Source organism: Protomyctophum bolini, assembly GCF_963924005.1.
Source record: "Protomyctophum bolini genome assembly, chromosome: 19".
Taxonomy (NCBI): Eukaryota; Metazoa; Chordata; class Actinopteri; order Myctophiformes; family Myctophidae; genus Protomyctophum; species Protomyctophum bolini.
The window spans coordinates 21,052,138-21,069,637 of NC_137880.1; the positions used below are offsets into that span (position 1 = coordinate 21,052,138).

At 43.9% G+C, this 17,500-nt stretch overlaps 1 protein-coding gene across 5 annotated transcripts in view; it reads left to right on the forward strand.

The window, feature by feature from the left end:
• dnmt3aa (DNA (cytosine-5-)-methyltransferase 3 alpha a) overlaps positions 1-17,500 on the forward strand; it is a 57,629-nt gene that overhangs the window by 33,443 nt on the left and 6,686 nt on the right. For 3 of the 5 annotated variants that reach the window (XM_080791259.1, XM_080791263.1, XM_080791260.1), the window contains 16 exons: positions 1,528-1,740; positions 2,489-2,647; positions 3,632-3,739; positions 5,167-5,308; positions 6,915-7,064; positions 7,581-7,625; positions 8,310-8,389; positions 8,815-8,927; positions 10,297-10,486; positions 11,817-11,901; positions 12,728-12,873; positions 13,807-13,897; positions 14,248-14,396; positions 15,333-15,488; positions 16,474-16,592; positions 16,898-17,500. The exon at positions 16,898-17,500 is cut by the window's right edge and continues 6,686 nt beyond it. In XM_080791259.1, coding sequence (XP_080647385.1) covers positions 1,528-1,740; positions 2,489-2,647; positions 3,632-3,739; positions 5,167-5,308; positions 6,915-7,064; positions 7,581-7,625; positions 8,310-8,389; positions 8,815-8,927; positions 10,297-10,486; positions 11,817-11,901; positions 12,728-12,873; positions 13,807-13,897; positions 14,248-14,396; positions 15,333-15,488; positions 16,474-16,592; positions 16,898-17,063 — 2,112 coding nt within the window. In that variant the 3' untranslated portion in view covers positions 17,064-17,500. The remainder of the gene's footprint in view (positions 1-1,527; positions 1,741-2,488; positions 2,648-3,631; positions 3,740-5,166; positions 5,309-6,914; positions 7,065-7,580; positions 7,626-8,309; positions 8,390-8,814; positions 8,928-10,296; positions 10,487-11,816; positions 11,902-12,727; positions 12,874-13,806; positions 13,898-14,247; positions 14,397-15,332; positions 15,489-16,473; positions 16,593-16,897) is intronic. The other 2 variants (XM_080791261.1, XM_080791262.1) reach the window with 2 other exon arrangements.

Consider the following 17,500-nt stretch of genomic DNA (forward strand, 5'->3'; position numbering starts at 1 on the left):
CATGAGTACAGTACAGCACCACTCAGTTCAGATGGGTCTGATTTTCTGTTACCACCACGCTCTGACACTGACAAAGGTTGGATAGCCCAAACGTTTGTATCTTCAGCCATATAGAGAAATAAAAATGTACCTTGTTGTCAGTGTGTGTCAGAGTGCGACCCTTCGCTTGCCATTGTTTGTTAAAAAACCTCAAAAATAACAAATATATATAGGGTTAGTACTATAAGTTAGTGATTAAACTGATTTCGATACTATTAACTAATAATTAGTTAATAGTACGGGCTAAGCACAATAATTGTGCTTAGCCCGTAGCTGTAGCACTTGCCGTAGCACTTGCCCTAGCCTCGACGACCTTTCAGGCATATGCAAAGGCTCAACTTATGCAATGTAGATAGTTATGTAGGCACTCTATACACATTTATACACATAGTTTCATTATATACATAGATATTCCACTGTTAGACGGATGTTAGGTTCGTAGCTTACGTATGATCCTTGAGGACTATTGTTTATTGATGTGTAAATTGATGTACGTATTAACATGTCGTCCACTTACAGTTAACAGTTTTTGTATTGAGTTGTGCTTTAAATGTACTGTCATTCTGCAAACTGTTAATAAATACTTCAATCAATCAATCGCTCTGGATTAGGCGCGTCTGCTAAATGCCTATATTGTAATTGTAATTTACTTTCACACATTGTACTCAAATGAACGGCACACAGTGGCTTCTCCAAAAAAACAAACAAAAAAGATTATTACGCTTTGTAAAATGTTTGACAGTAATAGTAACAGTATACTTTGAGTTGCAGTCAATGTTCTTAAATGCCATACCTTTAAGTATGTGGGAAAACAATATACAGTAAATGGCCATCTATTTTGTACTATTCCAAATGTTGCCTGTGTAACATGATGTACATGTTTTTTCTTCTGTTCACGCTCATTTGTAAATATGATTCCACATGTTTTTACAGTCAATAGACCAGATGCAGAGCAGTATTTACAAGAAGAATGTCTGGGTATCTACAGTACACATTAGAGTTCTCAAATTCTGCCCAAACCCGAATCTACCCGACCCAACCCGACGTTTTTGGGCTGGGCCAGGCCCAAATGTATGCCAATTAGTTTGGCCGGGCTAAGCCTCGGGTTCAGTAAAAACAAAAAAATCTACTACCATAAAAAATGTGTTTTAGTTGCCCCAATTGTCAAAATTCTATCGAAAAAAAAGAAAGAAGAAATGGCAAGATGTTTTGGAACATTCGTAGCTTACGAATCTCTGGAACGGAGGTCCAAAGGTCCAATCTGCTCAGTTCAAAGCTTGTTGGATGTGTGACTTTGAGGACATGATAATGACCTTATCGGGTTTTTCGGCCCAGTAAGGCCAAGTTAGTGCCAAGCCTTAATTTAATATGTGTCCTTGTTCATAAGGTTAATAAATAATCCTGTTCCAATGCGACACTGGTGGCGTTATCTACCCGGAAGATTATTTTGGTTGTGCTGATGGCATGATGATTTTGTCTATTGCACAGGCTGAGAGGCGGGCTTACCGTGAGGCTGAGATGAGCATGATGGATGACCTATCAGAGGGTGACTTTCAGAAGGAGGAGGAGCCAGCCAGCCCTGTTGCCCCTCCCCCTCCGCAGCAACACACGGACCCTGCCTCGCCAAGCGTCGCCGTGACGCCCACGCCAGAGCCTGCTGCCAGGGGAGACCAAGCCACGCCCAGTGAGATGGAGTACCAGGTACTTAATCCAACTAATCAATTTAAATGATAACAAAAAAATATGGATTTTAAGGAAACTAGGGTAGGGCAATGCCCGTTGGTAACGATGTCCGTTGGGAACACATGCCCCTTCGGCTATGCAATACCCAGAGTACTTAATGCAGTACTATTATCATAGTGCTTGGTGACCAGTCGACCATATGGCGATATACTGTATTCGTGTCATCAGGTATCTCCATACATGGGCTTACAAGGGTCACAGTCAGACAGACAACTGACACAGAGACAGTCAGACCAATAGAGATTTCTGGATTTTTGGTTCGGCACAACCCACACACCCTCAGGGCCTTGACAGTACACACAACAAGTTTGAAATCGATCGGTAATTCATAGATACATTTATAGATAAAGAATAGATTTTCTAGAAGATCTAACAAACTCAACACATCGTGAGGCAGGTATAACAAACTGACCATGATGATGCATCTTCTGTCACTATCTTTTATGTAAAATTTTCAACTGAAGTATACTGCACGTGTGTGTGTGTGTGTGTGTGTGTGTGTGTGTGTGTGTGTGTGTGTGTGTGTGTGTGTGCGCGCGCGTGCGTGTGTGTGTGTGTGTGTGTGTGTGTGTGTGTGTGTGTGTGTGTGTGTGTGTGTGTGTGTGTGTGTGTGTGTGTGTGTGTGTGTGTGTGTGTGTGTGTGTGTGTGTGTGTGTGTGTGTGTGCGTGCGTGCGTGCGTGCGTGTGCGTGTGCGTGCGTGTACAGGATGGCAGGGGCTTTGGCATCGGTCAACTTGTGTTTGGAAAGCTTCGGGGATTCACGTGGTGGCCAGGGAGGATCGTGTCCTGGTGGATGAGCGGGCGCAGTCGAGCTGCAGACGGAACCCGTTGGGTCATGTGGTTTGGAGACGGCATGTTCTCTGTGGTAAGAAAAGCCATAACCACTTACTGTAAACCCTATACTTGGTGGACCTGAGTCCCTCCAGCAGGCCTCTATACTAGTGAGCAGTGACTTTTGAAACCCCTCAATGAAACCTGACGATCCCTGGCTGGACCACACTTTAAAAAACACTGCTACACACTAACCCAAAATGAAACGAGCACTTTCATTACAAACATTTGTGCTAAATAAACGTTCAGTTCACACATTACTTACTCTGAATATACTCTTCATTAACAGACATATTCTTTGGAAATTAGTGCACATAATGACAATACCTTTAAACAAATTAAATTAAATAGTAAAAACATGGGGAAGAGCGTTTCTTTCTTTTTTCTAAATATATTTTTAGGGGCTTTTTGCCTTTATTGATAGAGTAAGCGGAGACAGAAAGAAAACGAGGTGATGAGAGACGGGGAGTGACATACGGGCCGCTAGGCCGGCCCGGGCCCATGCTTCTTAATCGAAACAATTGCGAACCCCTACTGACAGTTTCACAAATCTGTTGCTGAGTTATTATTGCCAGACCTCTGGGAGAAGACCAGGCTGCTTTCCCAGCAACATACAGTATCTCATTGAGTAGGGATGCATCCACGTCCCTAACCCTAGGAACCACAATCTCTTGAACATGATGGCCTCAGGCCATCATGTTCAAGCCTCTCTGCAGCCTGCAGTGAACATTTCCTGGCATACAGTAAAATCCTTAGTGTACCCAAATGTAACCAAATGGATCTGATGGAAGGGTACATTTTTCACATTAATGTTTGAATGTCTAAATTCTAACCATTCTGTCTTTTGCTCAGAGAGAAACAAATGATAATGATGAATTAATTATCAATATAATATTCAGGGAAGACAGTTAGCCTACATTATAGTTGATGGGGCCATAGGGGACCTATAAAGATAATGGATACTACTTTCTAGTTTGGTTAGTTCTGATTACCCTCCCCCCTCTCTTTGTGTTTCCAGGTGTGTGTGGAGAAGCTCATGCCATTCAGCTCCTTTGCCTCTGCCTTCCACCAGCCCACCTACAACAAACAGTCCAAATACCGCAAGGCCATCTATGAGGCTCTGCAGGTAACTCACTCACTCACTCACTCACTCACTCACTCACTCACTCACTCACTCACTCATGATAAATGGTGCATTTATATTATCAAAACCGCTTTACATCGATTGTGCATTTTATTCACACACCATGGCGGAGGAAACCATGCAAGGCACCAACCTGCTCACCGGGAGCAATTAGGTGTTCAGACAGAGAGTCTTGCTCACGGACACTCTGGGGGAGCCTGGGTTTAAACTGGGAACTCACTCACTCACTCACTCACTCACTCACTCACTCACTCACTCAGGGAGGACACTCAGGGACAGAGCAGACTGTACCTCCTGAGGAGGCTCAAGTCCTTTGGTGTGTGTAGCAAGCTACTAGTGATGTTTTACCAGTCTGTTGTGGCCAGCGTTCTGCTTTATGCAGTGGTATGCTGGGGGGGGGGCATCAAGGCCGGTGAGCTCAACAAGCTCAATAAGATCATGTTGGCCCCCGAATGAAGAGCCTGCAGTCAGTCACGGAGAGGAGGATCGGGGACAAACTGAACTCCATGCTGGCTAATCCCTCCCTATGGTGTGCTGCAGGATAGAGTGAGCACTTTCAGCCGTGGACTCACACTCCCCCCGAGGATGCACACGGAACGATACAGACTCTCTTTCATGCCAACTGCTATCAGACTATACAATGCAAATGCATAAGAACTGCCTCCCCCCAAATGGCATATGGTCCTTGGTGGTCCTGGTCTTGTGTGGTTATGTCCATTTGTGTCTGTTTTGTGTTCTTCTGTCTGTCCAGTAGTTTTAGCTTTTTATGTGTCACTTTATGCTGTTGTAACGCTTCAATTTCCCCTCTGGGATTTTAAAGTATATCTCATCTCATCTCATCTCTACTGCCAACTCTTTTCAGAGACAGCTTTTTGGCCTAGAACCAGAAGTAAAATCCGCAATCTTTTTTTAAGTCACCCAAAATGTAAATGTTGTAATCGCGATCAGTGACGCTTTCATTATGAGCTGTGAATAATGATCAAAAACTAAATCTGGGAAAAGAATCCGAGATAAAAGGGGTTTACATTTTCAGTTAACATTGAAGTTAACATTGAGGGGAACTTTATCACTGACGGACCATTTCCTGTGTAGAGATCGCCTAGCAACAGAAACGCCACTAGACCGTGATCTGGACAGCGATGTCACTGAATAAAAAAAAAATCTTCAAAGTCGTTCATGGCAGACACACATCCAGGTCAAACATCCCCGGTCAAACAAGGAATGACGTGATGTTTTTTATATATTTTTTTGTATATATATATAGTTTTGCCTTTATTGATAGGGTACAGTAATTAGACAGGAAAGGGGGAGAGAGATGGGGAGTGACACGCGGCACGCCGTCCGGCTGGCTTGGCAGCCTAGGTGCCCAGACGGTTGAGCTAACCTCCGCTTCATGTGTGTTTGCCCAGGTGGCGAGTACCAGGGCGGGCAGGCCCTCGCCCTCCGCTGATGAGGGCAGTGATGGGTTGGAGCTTCAGACCAGACAGATGATAGAGTGGGCCAATAAAGGCTTCCTACCCAGTGGTCCCAAGGGACTGGACCCCGGAGAGGGTACACGCACGCACACACACACACACACACACACACACACACACACACACACACACAATTACAATTTTGTTAGAAGAAAAAATAAGAAGAAGTTTGGGAGCCAGGAGGGAGAAGAGTCTAGCACGTGTGGAGCATTGTGATAGCTGATCTAAGAGAGCAGTTCACAATTCGCACACACACACGCACGCACGCGCACACACACACACACACACACACACACACACACACACACACACACACACACACACACACACACGCACACGCACGCATGCACGCACACAGGGTGGGTTTCAGCCAGGTGGCAGCTAAGGTGAACAAACATGCGAATACATAAAAAGTACACACACCACAGATCACATACAGAGACACTTAAGATGAACTCACACAGACATTCAGTACACCAAGATATAACCTTTCAGGTATTCAAGCTTCCATTGTTTTGTACTGATCCGTGAACCAGGTTCATACAGTCTAGAGTTCAGCTTTTGTAATGAAGCTGAATTCAAGCCGTGCCTTTGCACTGTGCCATCAGACACTAATGTTTGGATGCTTTGGATGTTTGGGCCTGGTAGGGCGTACCTAAACGACCTATTTAAAAGGAACCCTGGCTAATAAGACAAATATGCCTTAAAACATTATACATCTCCCTCTACAACTAACATAAAATAATAAAAACAGATGGAATATATGGAATGCACGTGCTAATAAAAAAACAACGTAATACCTACTAAGGTTAATATGAGCATCAAAGCAATATTTTAAATACTTTTTATTTGCACGTGGATTCCTTATATTCCATAGGGCTGGACCACACATGGACATACTGTATGACATCATCAACTTGCGACAGGAGCAGCTATTGAGTGAAAGATTCTCCATTTAAAAGAAATAAAATATTTAAGGTGTTTTTATTATTTTATTTTAGTTATAGAGGGGAAGTATAATGTTTTAAGGCATATTTGTATTATTAGCCAAGGATCCTTTTAAGTAATAGGGCTTGCAAACCTCTCAAGGACACAGTAAAAAGCAAAATAATAATAACAAAGTAAGTAGTAGTTTACTAAGCCTTGGTCACAGCACTTTGAAATCTCAAAAGTGTTTAAAGTTCACCCTAACCACTTAACAAGTCAGATGGGTGGATTGCATGCATTTTCCGAGCATGTTTATTTTAATATAATGACCAATGAATCATTCAATTGTGTTTTGAACTTAAAGAAGGTCCAAGGCAATTCTGTTCTGTTCAAGAAGAAACATTTTCATTCCATAAAAAGCAAGGGTTTTTTGTTGACCTACGCATTTCAGCCTGAGGCTTTCATCAGAGTCCTCTTCTTTAAGTAAGGAATTTAAATTTAAAAGAACCCACAAGTAGGCCATACACAAGTATGTGTGCACGGCGCAAGTTTGCATCTCGAGAGAGTGCATGTCTAGTTCTTGTATCTGATCAATTGTGTTTTGGCTTGGAACAATGGAAGTAACATTGTATACTATTTTAAACATAAATGTAGGAGCCCACACAGCCCTTGCAGGTTGATGGAAGGTGTGGTGATGTAGTGATGAGGACAGAGTGGGAGGAGATACTGTAGGCTGACTCTGTTCTTCTCCACAGAGGAACAGAACCCATATAAGGAGGTCTACCATGAAATGTGGGCGGAGCCAGAGGCAGCGTACACGCCCCCCCCTCCAGCCAAGAAACCTCGCAAGAATGCGGTGGAGAAGGTCAAGTTCGTCCGAGAGGTGATCGACGAGGGGACTAGAGGTACATACTGTACTGTGGACGTATTGATTTTACGGGATGCTTCGCGTATTTATTGACTACAAAACCCTAACGGTAACCCCTGTCTAAACCAGGGGTTCAGTTCGAGACCCAACAGAGAAATGTGGTGTCTCCCCACTGACTCAAACCTACTAAAATGCATTTCGGATTCATTAACCACCAGTCCTATTTCACAAATAGTGAAAATGGCCAATCTATAAGCACATTCACTTCACCATTTTCAACTTTTCGATTTGCTCAGATACATATTCTCCATTCATTGTCAATGGCATTTAATGTTTGTGTTAGGACAAAAATCTATACTATAGCTGAATATAGGAGGGAATAGCGCCTCAAAGCTATGTCAGTACCAGTAGAGAAGTGATAAATACAGTCTTAGTTCTCAGGAGCTGATTCCTTTGTCTATGACAAAGGAATCTGTGTGCTATGACCCATTCCTGGTTGTGTCTTGTGTGTTAGTGTTCATTAATGACAGTGCTCCTTTGTTCTTGTTTTCAGAGAGACTCATTTCTGAGGTCAAACAGAAGACCAGGAACATGGAAGGTAAAGGTGTTCTGGAAGCAAAGAGCATAGGGCGTCTGAGTAAGGGTTGGTCTGGCGTTAATGACTCAAGACCTGTATACTTCATCATCCAGCGAATAGCGTTAAAAGCTCATAATGCATTGCGATGTGACATATTGTGAGCTTGTAGATTTGAACATAGAAGAAAAGACAAACGAGCACTCTCAGTCAAAACAATGCAGTGTACCGGGTGCATGGCTCACAAAGAATCACTGTAGTAGAGAAATAGCCAACACTCCAAAGTCACCGTGACTACACCGCTGACCTACTTGAGCACATGAGAGAGCTGATATTTCTCATCTTTCAAACACTGCTCTCTGTTGCTCTCAATTACAGAGTAAGATGAAGATGAAAATGTTCAAACAGGTGTTTCTTAACCACAATTGCAATTATAGAAAGCACTCACACGTTAAAGGGTGGAAAAATGCTATTGTTGCTTCTGTTGAGTGATACAACACATGGAGGCAGACAAAGATAAAACATTTAGGCATGAAGCCAGCATCAGTGTATGCTATGGTGACCCTATAAGGAATACTGTCCTGTCATACACTGAGGATGGCTTGATGAAATCATCTGGAATCTTTGTTACCATGACAGTATTTAGGAAGTTTATTTGTTATGTTTTATCATAGCTGTGTGTTTCTCTCTCTGATGTTCTACCTGCAGATATCTGTATTTCCTGTGGCAGTCTCAATATCTCTCTGGAGCACCCTCTCTTTATAGGAGCCATGTGTCAGAGCTGCAAGGTAAGCAATGCAGTCAGCGGCCGCTAAACAAAACTCTATGTACTTAGTGCTACTGAATGAATGGTGATATTGACAAACGCTCTCACACATGCACACGCATGCATGCATGCACGCACGCACGCACACACCTCACTCAGGCACACTCAGACACACTCTTTCTATAAATCAGGTACAGACAGCCACGATCAAACACATGCATGCATGCACAGGAGCGCACAAACTCACACTCACTCAATCCACCCATACAAAAATGTTACACATTTACAAAAAAAAATAATCCACTCTAATAATCACACACAGAGACACTCACTCCTTCGATTGTTCACACATTCGCACATGCTGTACACAAATAGACACCTAGTCATTCGCAAACACGCACGCACAAATGCACTTCCTCTGACCGTGTGGGTTTTGTACTGTGGTAGAACTGTTTCCTGGAGTGTGCCTACCAATACGACGACGATGGCTACCAGTCCTACTGCACCATCTGCTGTGGAGGCAGGGAAGTGCTCATGTGTGGCAACAACAACTGCTGCAGGTCAGAGCACTACATATACCAGCACTTCTCAACCAACAAAAAAAGTTTAATGATAATATATAAGATTAATATATATTTTTTTACAATTATGGAGAAAAGAAAACATGTTTTTTCTTTAAAATGTTGAAAGGTGATTTTCGTTGTGATACCGATAAATAATAACTTTTAAATATACTGCATTAATTCCATTGATCCAAGCCGGAGCACAATCGCCGTCATTAAAATGAACGCAGGCTTTTGAGCTTTTCAAGTGTTTGCTTAATATAATAGTTTATTCAGGTGTCATACAGTAGAGTGGAGAATAGATAGCAGATTTGAGATGTACTGTGGAGCTATTTTAAAATTTAATTTATATTTCACTGGTCAAACCTAGCATCTGTCTAAACAATATGCTAAATATTATTCTTAGCATTTGTGGTAAAGCAAAATCTAAATGAAACATATGTGAAGTAACCAACATAATATCTGATTCTGGATAGAGGTGTTCTAGGGGGTGAGGTGGAGGCCAGTTGAATATTCAGACTGTGGTGGAAAATGGAGAGTGTCTCTGCAGTCCTGAGTGCAAGGGGGAGTTTATTTCACTGCCTGGGAGCCTGAAGGGAGAAATATCTAGGACGTGTAGGGCGTTGGCCATGGCGTTTTAGGCCAGGGAAGGGACGACAGACTTCCTGTGTTAGTTGATCTAAGTCAGCATTAAGGGGCTCTGAGGGTTTCAGATAACCAAGGAGCTGACAGAGAGAGGGCAGTGATGGTCAAGGGCAGATGAAATGCAGAGGTGCAGAGTGAGTTAAGAGGAAGGAGATGGTAGAAGAAGAGGAGAGAGGAGGGATTCTGAGTGAGACCTCAGGTGATGGCAGGTTAAGGTTGGATGGAGATAGTTATAAAGAGGTGGCACACACAGGCACATTAGCAGCTCTATGAGTAGGAGGTAATAGCCTGGGAGAGTGGGTGAAGATAAATGGTCTCTGAGAGAGCGACACAAGTAGCTGGCTCATTATCCAAGTCTCAGTGAGAGCAATTTTAGGAATTGCAGAGACTGTAGCGGCATGGGCTGAAATGAATTAAGCTTTCTTGACTGCTGATTGGCAGTTAAAGAGTCCTCCCTCCATAAGGATGTGGTGACTGGGTGATCTAGATGGATAGATAAGAGTAGAGGGATTTCTGTGATGAGAAACGTTGTCGCATGGGTACCAAGTGGCAGTGGCTTACATTATACATTCTGTCTGATATTGTCATCTGGAGCGACTTGGATGATGCTAACAATATGTTCCTCTATGTTCGGGGTGTGTGCGTGTGTGTGTGTGTGTGTGTGTGTGTGTGTGTGTGTGTGTGTGTGCGTGCGTGCGTGCGTGTGTGCGTGTGTGTGTAGGTGTTTCTGTGTGGCGTGTGTAGATCTGTTAGTAGGGGAGGGATCGGCAGCGGCAGCAATCAAAGAGGATCCGTGGAACTGTTTCATGTGTGGCTCTGGCCCCCGCAACACATTTGGGTTGCTACGGCGACGGGACGACTGGCCCTCACGACTACAGCTGTTCTTCGCCAACAACCACGAACAGGATTTTGTGAGTGGAGAGAGTGTGTGTGCATGTGAGAGAGAGAGAGAGAGAGAGAGAGAGAGAGGGTATGAGAGAGATATAATCATAATATGCTGTAACTAATTTCTCTTTCATTCTGTTTGAGTCCCTGTCCTGCCCTTCCTCTTTGATTCACTATATCTATCGATCTATCGTCATGGAATTTTGTATCATTTAGTAATTGTTATGGCAAACTGAGTCGGAGATATGGAGAAGTTTAATACATGAGCTCATGGGAGAAGTAATAACCCATAAGACCGCACGTCTAATCACTTTAACCATAATTTTAAACTTTAGCTATTAAAAAATAGCAGATATACAAGCTCATAGTGCGGCACTTGGTGCCACACTATGTAGATGTTTTTTTTTTTTTTTGTGAAAACGTGTGAGAATCTTTGAATATATATTCTTTCACAGTGAACGTTTTTAACTTGCTTCTGGGGGGTCCCTGGAACAACATATTTTTAGATGGGGGATGGCGGCCAAATGCATATCATTCTGGGGGTCCTGAAATAGTTTGCGAACCACTGACATAGAAACAGGTTTGTCAGAAAACTGAATCAGGTCCTCAGATCTTAATGGATTAAACATTCAGGGTGGTGGTACAGTAGCTCAGCAGTGAGAGAGTGCCTGGTTATATGGATTGTGAAGAGAAGAGCTGCTTTTGTCACGTGACCAAGCTGTACTCGAAACAATAGATATTCAGACGGTCCGTCCGTCCGTTATGCCTCCATATATGGCCGCCAGTAAGTCACACCTCGTGACATGCTCCATATATGGCCGTCTCCATATATGAAGATCACGACACTGACCTCATCAAACCCTGGATAGCCATACATGGATAAGACTGGATCATCACCTAGATCTGCATATATGGAGCCAGCCAACAACTCTACATCTGACCTCAAACCCTTAGAACTCCATATATGGAGCTGACCTGTTCTGACATTCCATATGTTGATACCTCCCCACCCGTACTTCCTCTTCGATGTCTCCCTTTTTACTGATACCTCTCCATTCAAACTCTAGACGGGCCCGCCCCAAAGTAGTGCAGCCACGCCCGGCAGCCAGCGTAAACTACAGTTCTCAGCAGGCCCGAAAATAAAGGCCCAGCCCTAACTGGGCTGGCCCGAGGCCCGGCATGGCCTTACTAATTAGCACACATTTTACCCCTACCCGGCATGAAAAAAGGTCCATATATGGGCATTCCCAGACCTGTTGTTTCAGCACGACCTTGCCATAGGTATAATGCTTACTTACTTACATATATATTTACTTACTTACTTACTAAATTACTATATTTGTCTGTCTATAACAGGAGCCAGCCAAACTGTATCCTCCAGTAGCAGCAGAGAAGAGGAAACCAATCAAAGTCCTCTCTCTATTTGATGGCATCGCCACAGGTGTGTGAGATGTGTGCGTGCGTGCGCGCACATGTGTGTGTGTGTGTGTGTGTGTGTGTGTGTGTGTGGGTGTGGGTGTGTGACTGCAATGCTTGGAGGCAGCTGTCACAATGTTGCTCTGTGTCTGTTGTCAAGGGCAGCAGATGAAAACAAGTTAAGGGACTTTTCTGTGATTGTTTATTAGGTCAGCAGTGTGGCATTTTGTGTGTGTGTGTGTGTGTGTGTGTGTGTGTGTGTGTGTGTGTGTGTGTGTGTGTGTGTGTGTGCATGCATGCGTGTGCGCGTGCGTGTATGTGTGTGCCGTGTGCGCATGTGTGAGAGCACATATCGTATGCATGGTTAAGTGTGTGTGCTTTTGTGACTTCCAAAAGTCCTCATATTGTAATTACTTAGCTTTATGGATGCTAAAGTTCCGTTAGTTATAAAACAAATATAGCCTATAAAGAGATTAGTGATGGCCATTAGGAGAAATTGTATTAACCGGTAACCGCTTGTCCTTACTGATGAATTACAGATTAATTGTTAAAGAGTTGCTACACCAGTGGGTCTCAAAGTGTCCTTGTATGTGTTCCAAATGGCCCCCTATACGGTATAACTCTGAGAGTGTACAAAATGGAACCAAATGGACCCATACAGGTCAATTTGGTTCCATTTGTACACTCCAGAGTTATGGGGGTCCTTGAAATTAAACAGTTTGATAACCACCGCACATGGAACAGAGCCTTAATTAGTATCATCGATTACACCTGTGATGGAAGCGGCCCGGAAGTAGGAAGAGTTGTTCTGTGTGCATAGAGCCTATTCTAATAGTTTGCCTTGCGCTCAGGTATGCTGGTGCTGAGGGACCTGGGCATCCAGGTGGAGAGGTACGTGGCCTCAGAGGTGTGTGAAGACTCCATCACGGTGGGCCTCGTCAGGCACCACGGGCGCATCATCTATGTGGGCGACGTTCGCAATGTCACCCACAAACATGTGAGTTGAGTTTAGCCACTTAAACCGTATAGCTATGATTCTCAACCTGTGGGCCGGGGACAAAGCTGGGCAAAAAATTTGCCTGGTATTTTTGAGAGCCTATGTCCAGCTTTGAGGGTTTGTGTAAACACAAACATTGTTTTGCTACATGACTAGTTTTGAGTATTTGTGTACAAAAATCACACCTGTGTGAAGTGAGGGGCGATCTTATCATCGTACATCATCAATCATACATCATCTCATTCCGGTCAATCAGAATTGTCCATTCATTGTCAATGGGATTTAATGTTTGTGTAGGACAAAGTTTGTGCACATAAACCAAAAGCTGGACATAAAACTAGAGTGTAAACACAAACATTGCACAAATCAGGATGCAAATTGTGATTGGCCAGAATGAGATGATGTATTGTTTGAGTGAACTACTCCCTGTCACTTCACACGGGTGTGAAGTGACAGGGAGTAGTTCACTCAAACAATGACTTATTTCTATCAATTATGTTTTCCGTGTCCACCAAATCGTTTTGGTTCCCACAGTGCATCAGCTATTTTCACTAAGTTTGGCTTTAATCCATAGCAGGCCTCTGTGTAATCTCCTCCCAGCTCCCATGTGAGCTCACATTGCCTGATTAGATAGAACTGTTGATCACTTCAGACAAGCTAGACCCCAGTGGAACCCAGTAGAGCCAGAACAATTGTGTTTTAAGAGATTATTCAACCCAGAACTCATCGTTTCCTCGGAACACGGACACGGTGGGAATTCAGCGTTCAGTGAAACAAAAATGATCTTTCCACCACACTGGTGTTCATTAAATTATTAAAAGTCTTTCCATCGGAGAATTGAACTGAAACATGTTTTCTTCCTGCATTATCAAGCTAGTATCAACGTGTTCTGTCTGTATGGTGCTGTTGACATGAGCTGTTTGTGTAAGTCAGATCCAGGAGTGGGGACCATTTGACCTGGTGATTGGGGGGAGTCCCTGTAATGACCTGTCCATAGTCAACCCTGCGCGCAAGGGCCTCTTTGGTAAGAAGCTTTGTCAAAACTGGCTACTGTAAATAAGCTATTATGTGATTTTTTTTCTTATTCTGTTACTTATTATTACTTCTTTATTTGTATTGTTGTCCACACTGTTGAGGCCTGTAAGGTCACTACCACTTGTATTGTAGGCAATATATTTGTGACAATAAACAACTTGAAACAAATTGCCATTAACTGCTTGATCACTGCATATATTCTAATGTTATTATGAAGTGGCTGGTCAAAAATTCATTGTCTCTTTGGAGAATTGAATTCAGTAAAAAGCATCATTACATCGCTATATCCCGTTACATCGGCTTCTCTCTTCTCTGTGTCTCTCCTGTCTCTTCTGCCAGAGGGCACTGGGAGGCTGTTTTTTGAGTTTTATCGGCTGTTGCACGAGGCGCGGCCCAAACCAGGGGACGAACGTCCCTTTTTCTGGCTGTTTGAGAATGTGGTGGCCATGGGAGTCAGCGACAAGAGGGACATCTCACGCTTCCTGGAGGTTGGACACGCACGCACGCACACACACACACACACACACACACACACACACACACACACACACACACACACACACACTGAAAGCAAATTCAGACATAAACAAATGAACACTGTCACAGTAGTAGCCAAAAGGCACAAAATGAAGTTAAGGAGAGCAGACAAACTTACAGTGAGCTTCACTGCCCCCCGGTGGTGGAGGAAGATGACTCCTGATTATTTTTGATTATCCAAATAACCTAAAATGAGCCTCACTTTATATGGTCTCCTGTTGACTCCGAGGACACATGTTGTGCACATGACATCATGGGTGAAAATCCAGCTCACAAATGTTCCATGACCCCCACCCCACCAAACCATCTCCCATCCTGTTAACTGTAATGTCCAAAGTGCAACACCAGGAAAAGTCAACTAAACTCATAGGCTTCCTGGGGGAAAATGTCCATATTTCCAAACAGAGGCTGATGTTTAGACATTCTTCTTTAGCATTTTCCTGATAACATGCTAAGTATCCTTCTCCCCATGGTATTATTCTGGTCATTTTGAAATGCATACACCTCAATCTGTTATTTCCTATTTAAACAAAATTATCTTTAGTAGTTAACTTTACTAGGGAAGCTTGCAATATACAACTACTTTTATTGTGGTTAAAACAAAGAATCAAAACATTCCCACTGTTGCTATACTTGCAATGAATCATCTATTTGGTGTTTGAATAAAAATAAAGAAAATGTCTGCACTGAAGCACTCATGTTCACAGTTGTGGGACATGAGAAGAACTATTATACACCACAGCTGCAATCCACTTTCCCGTTCTAAATATAAAAGCACAGGAAGACGTTATTAGGCTGTGGTATGACAAGCATAATCAAGAAGGTTTTATTTGACTAATACATGACTGTCGTAATAATTTAGCTTTAAACCTCCTGTTTCCCTGCAGTGTAATCCAATAATGATTGATGCCAAGGAGGTGTCTGCTGCACACCGAGCTAGATACTTCTGGGGCAACCTGCCTGGCATGTCCAGACCTCTCTCAGCCATGGCCAACGACAGGCTGGACCTACAGGAGTGCCTAGAGCATGGGCGCACAGCCAAGGTACTGACGTGTGTGTGTGTGTGTGTGTGTGTGTGTGTGTGTGTGTGTGTGTGTGTGTGTGTGTGTGTGTGTGTGTGTGTGTGTGTGTGTGTGTGTGTGTGTGTGTGTGTGTGTGTGTGTGTGTGTGTGTGTGTGTGTGAGAGTTGATGTCTACAATGAGTTGACACTAAAAGAAAATGTTGATCAGCTTAATACACTCAGCAGCACGTATTATCTTGAGAATACAGTGAGCTAAATATTGAAAGATTTCATAATTACAAATTTGTCTTGCTTCACAAATGTCACTGCAGCATCTCACGATGAACTGTTTGGACAAGTCCACATTCATTCTCAGCAGTGAGAAAATGTACAGAGCAATATAAACCAGAAAATAGATCCCATGGGCAGGTTGGTGTTGCATAGTATCCTCCACCGTCTGTGTGATGCTAAACCCCTAACTGCTCCCATGGGCAGGTTGGTGTTGCATAGTATACTCCACCGTCTGTGTGATGCTAAACCCCTAACTGCTCCCATGGGCAGGTTGGTGTTGCATAGTATCCTCCACTGTCTGTGTGATGCTAAACCCCTAACTGCTCCCATGGGCAGGTTGGTGTTGCATAGTATCCTCCACCGTCTGTGTGATGCTAAACCCCTAACTGCTCCCATGGGCAGGTTGGTGTTGCATAGTATCCTCCACTGTCTGTGTGATGCTAAACCCCTAACTGCTCCCATGGGCAGGTTGGTGTTGCATAGTATCCTCCACCGTCTGTGTGATGCTAAACCCCTAACTGCTCCCATGGGCAGGTTGGTGTTGCATAGTATCCTCCACCGTCTGTGTGAATGTGTGTATGATTGGGTGAATTCGTCGCACATTGTAAAGCGCCATGGATATATAAATGCACCATTTACCATTTTGCCATTTAATCACTGAGCAAAGAATGGGAGGTGCTGATTTAGTATTTGTGTGGGTGTGTGCCTCTCTGCTGGGCGTGTGCGTGTGTTCCAGTTTGAGAAGTTGCGTACGATAACAACGCGCTCTAACTCTGTGAAGCAGGGGAAAGACGAGCACTTCCCCGTCTACATGGACAACAAGGAGGACATCCTCTGGTGCACCGAGATGGAGAGGTACAGCTCTGTGTGTGTGTGTGTGTGTGTGTGTGTGTGTGTGTGTGTGTGTGTGTGTGTGTGTGTGTGTGTGTGTGTGTGTGTGAGAAAATGTATGGATGATTTTACAAACGTAATTGTGACAGGCCTAGTGTGCGTGCGTGTATTTTTGTACACCTGAGGTGGTTTCAATTCAATTCCCAAAACATTCTATTCTGTATTCTGATCATCAGCCTCAGTGGTGAGTAGAGGCCAGCGGGTGACAATCCTCCATGAGCTCTAACATAAACTGTCTCCGTGCCCCGGCATGTCCCTCTGTCCTCCAGGGTGTTCGGTTTCCCCGTCCACTACACTGACGTGTCCAACATGAGTCGTCTCGCCAGACAGCGGCTGCTGGGACGCTCCTGGAGTGTCCCCGTTATCCGGCATCTCTTTGCCCCACTCAAGGAGTACTTCGCCTGCAATGATATGCCCAGCGGTTTGCGAGATTAGCTCTGGACACACACACACACACACACACACACACACACACATGCAGGGTTCAATTTGAAAAATAGGGATGCTTAAGAGGGAGAGCATTTGCTTGGGAAACAGAAGGTTCCCGGGTTCAATTCCTGGGTTCTTGCGCAAGACACTTAACCCCAATCTGCTTCCGATGGGCAGGTTGGTGTGCATGGTTTCCCCCGTCGTCAGTGTGTGAATGTGGGTGAATGTAATGCACATTGGGGGCAGAGCGGCTGCTTGGGAATCAGAAGGTTTCCAGTTTGATACTCGGCTCCCCCTGGATTGGTGTTAAAGTGAACTTGAGCAAGCCACTGAACCCCTGACTGCTGGATGAGCAGGTTGGTGCCTTGCATGGTTTTCTCGGCTATTATTGCGTGAATGAGTGAATGTAATGGACGTTGTCTGCCCCAGCTTAATGTACAGGC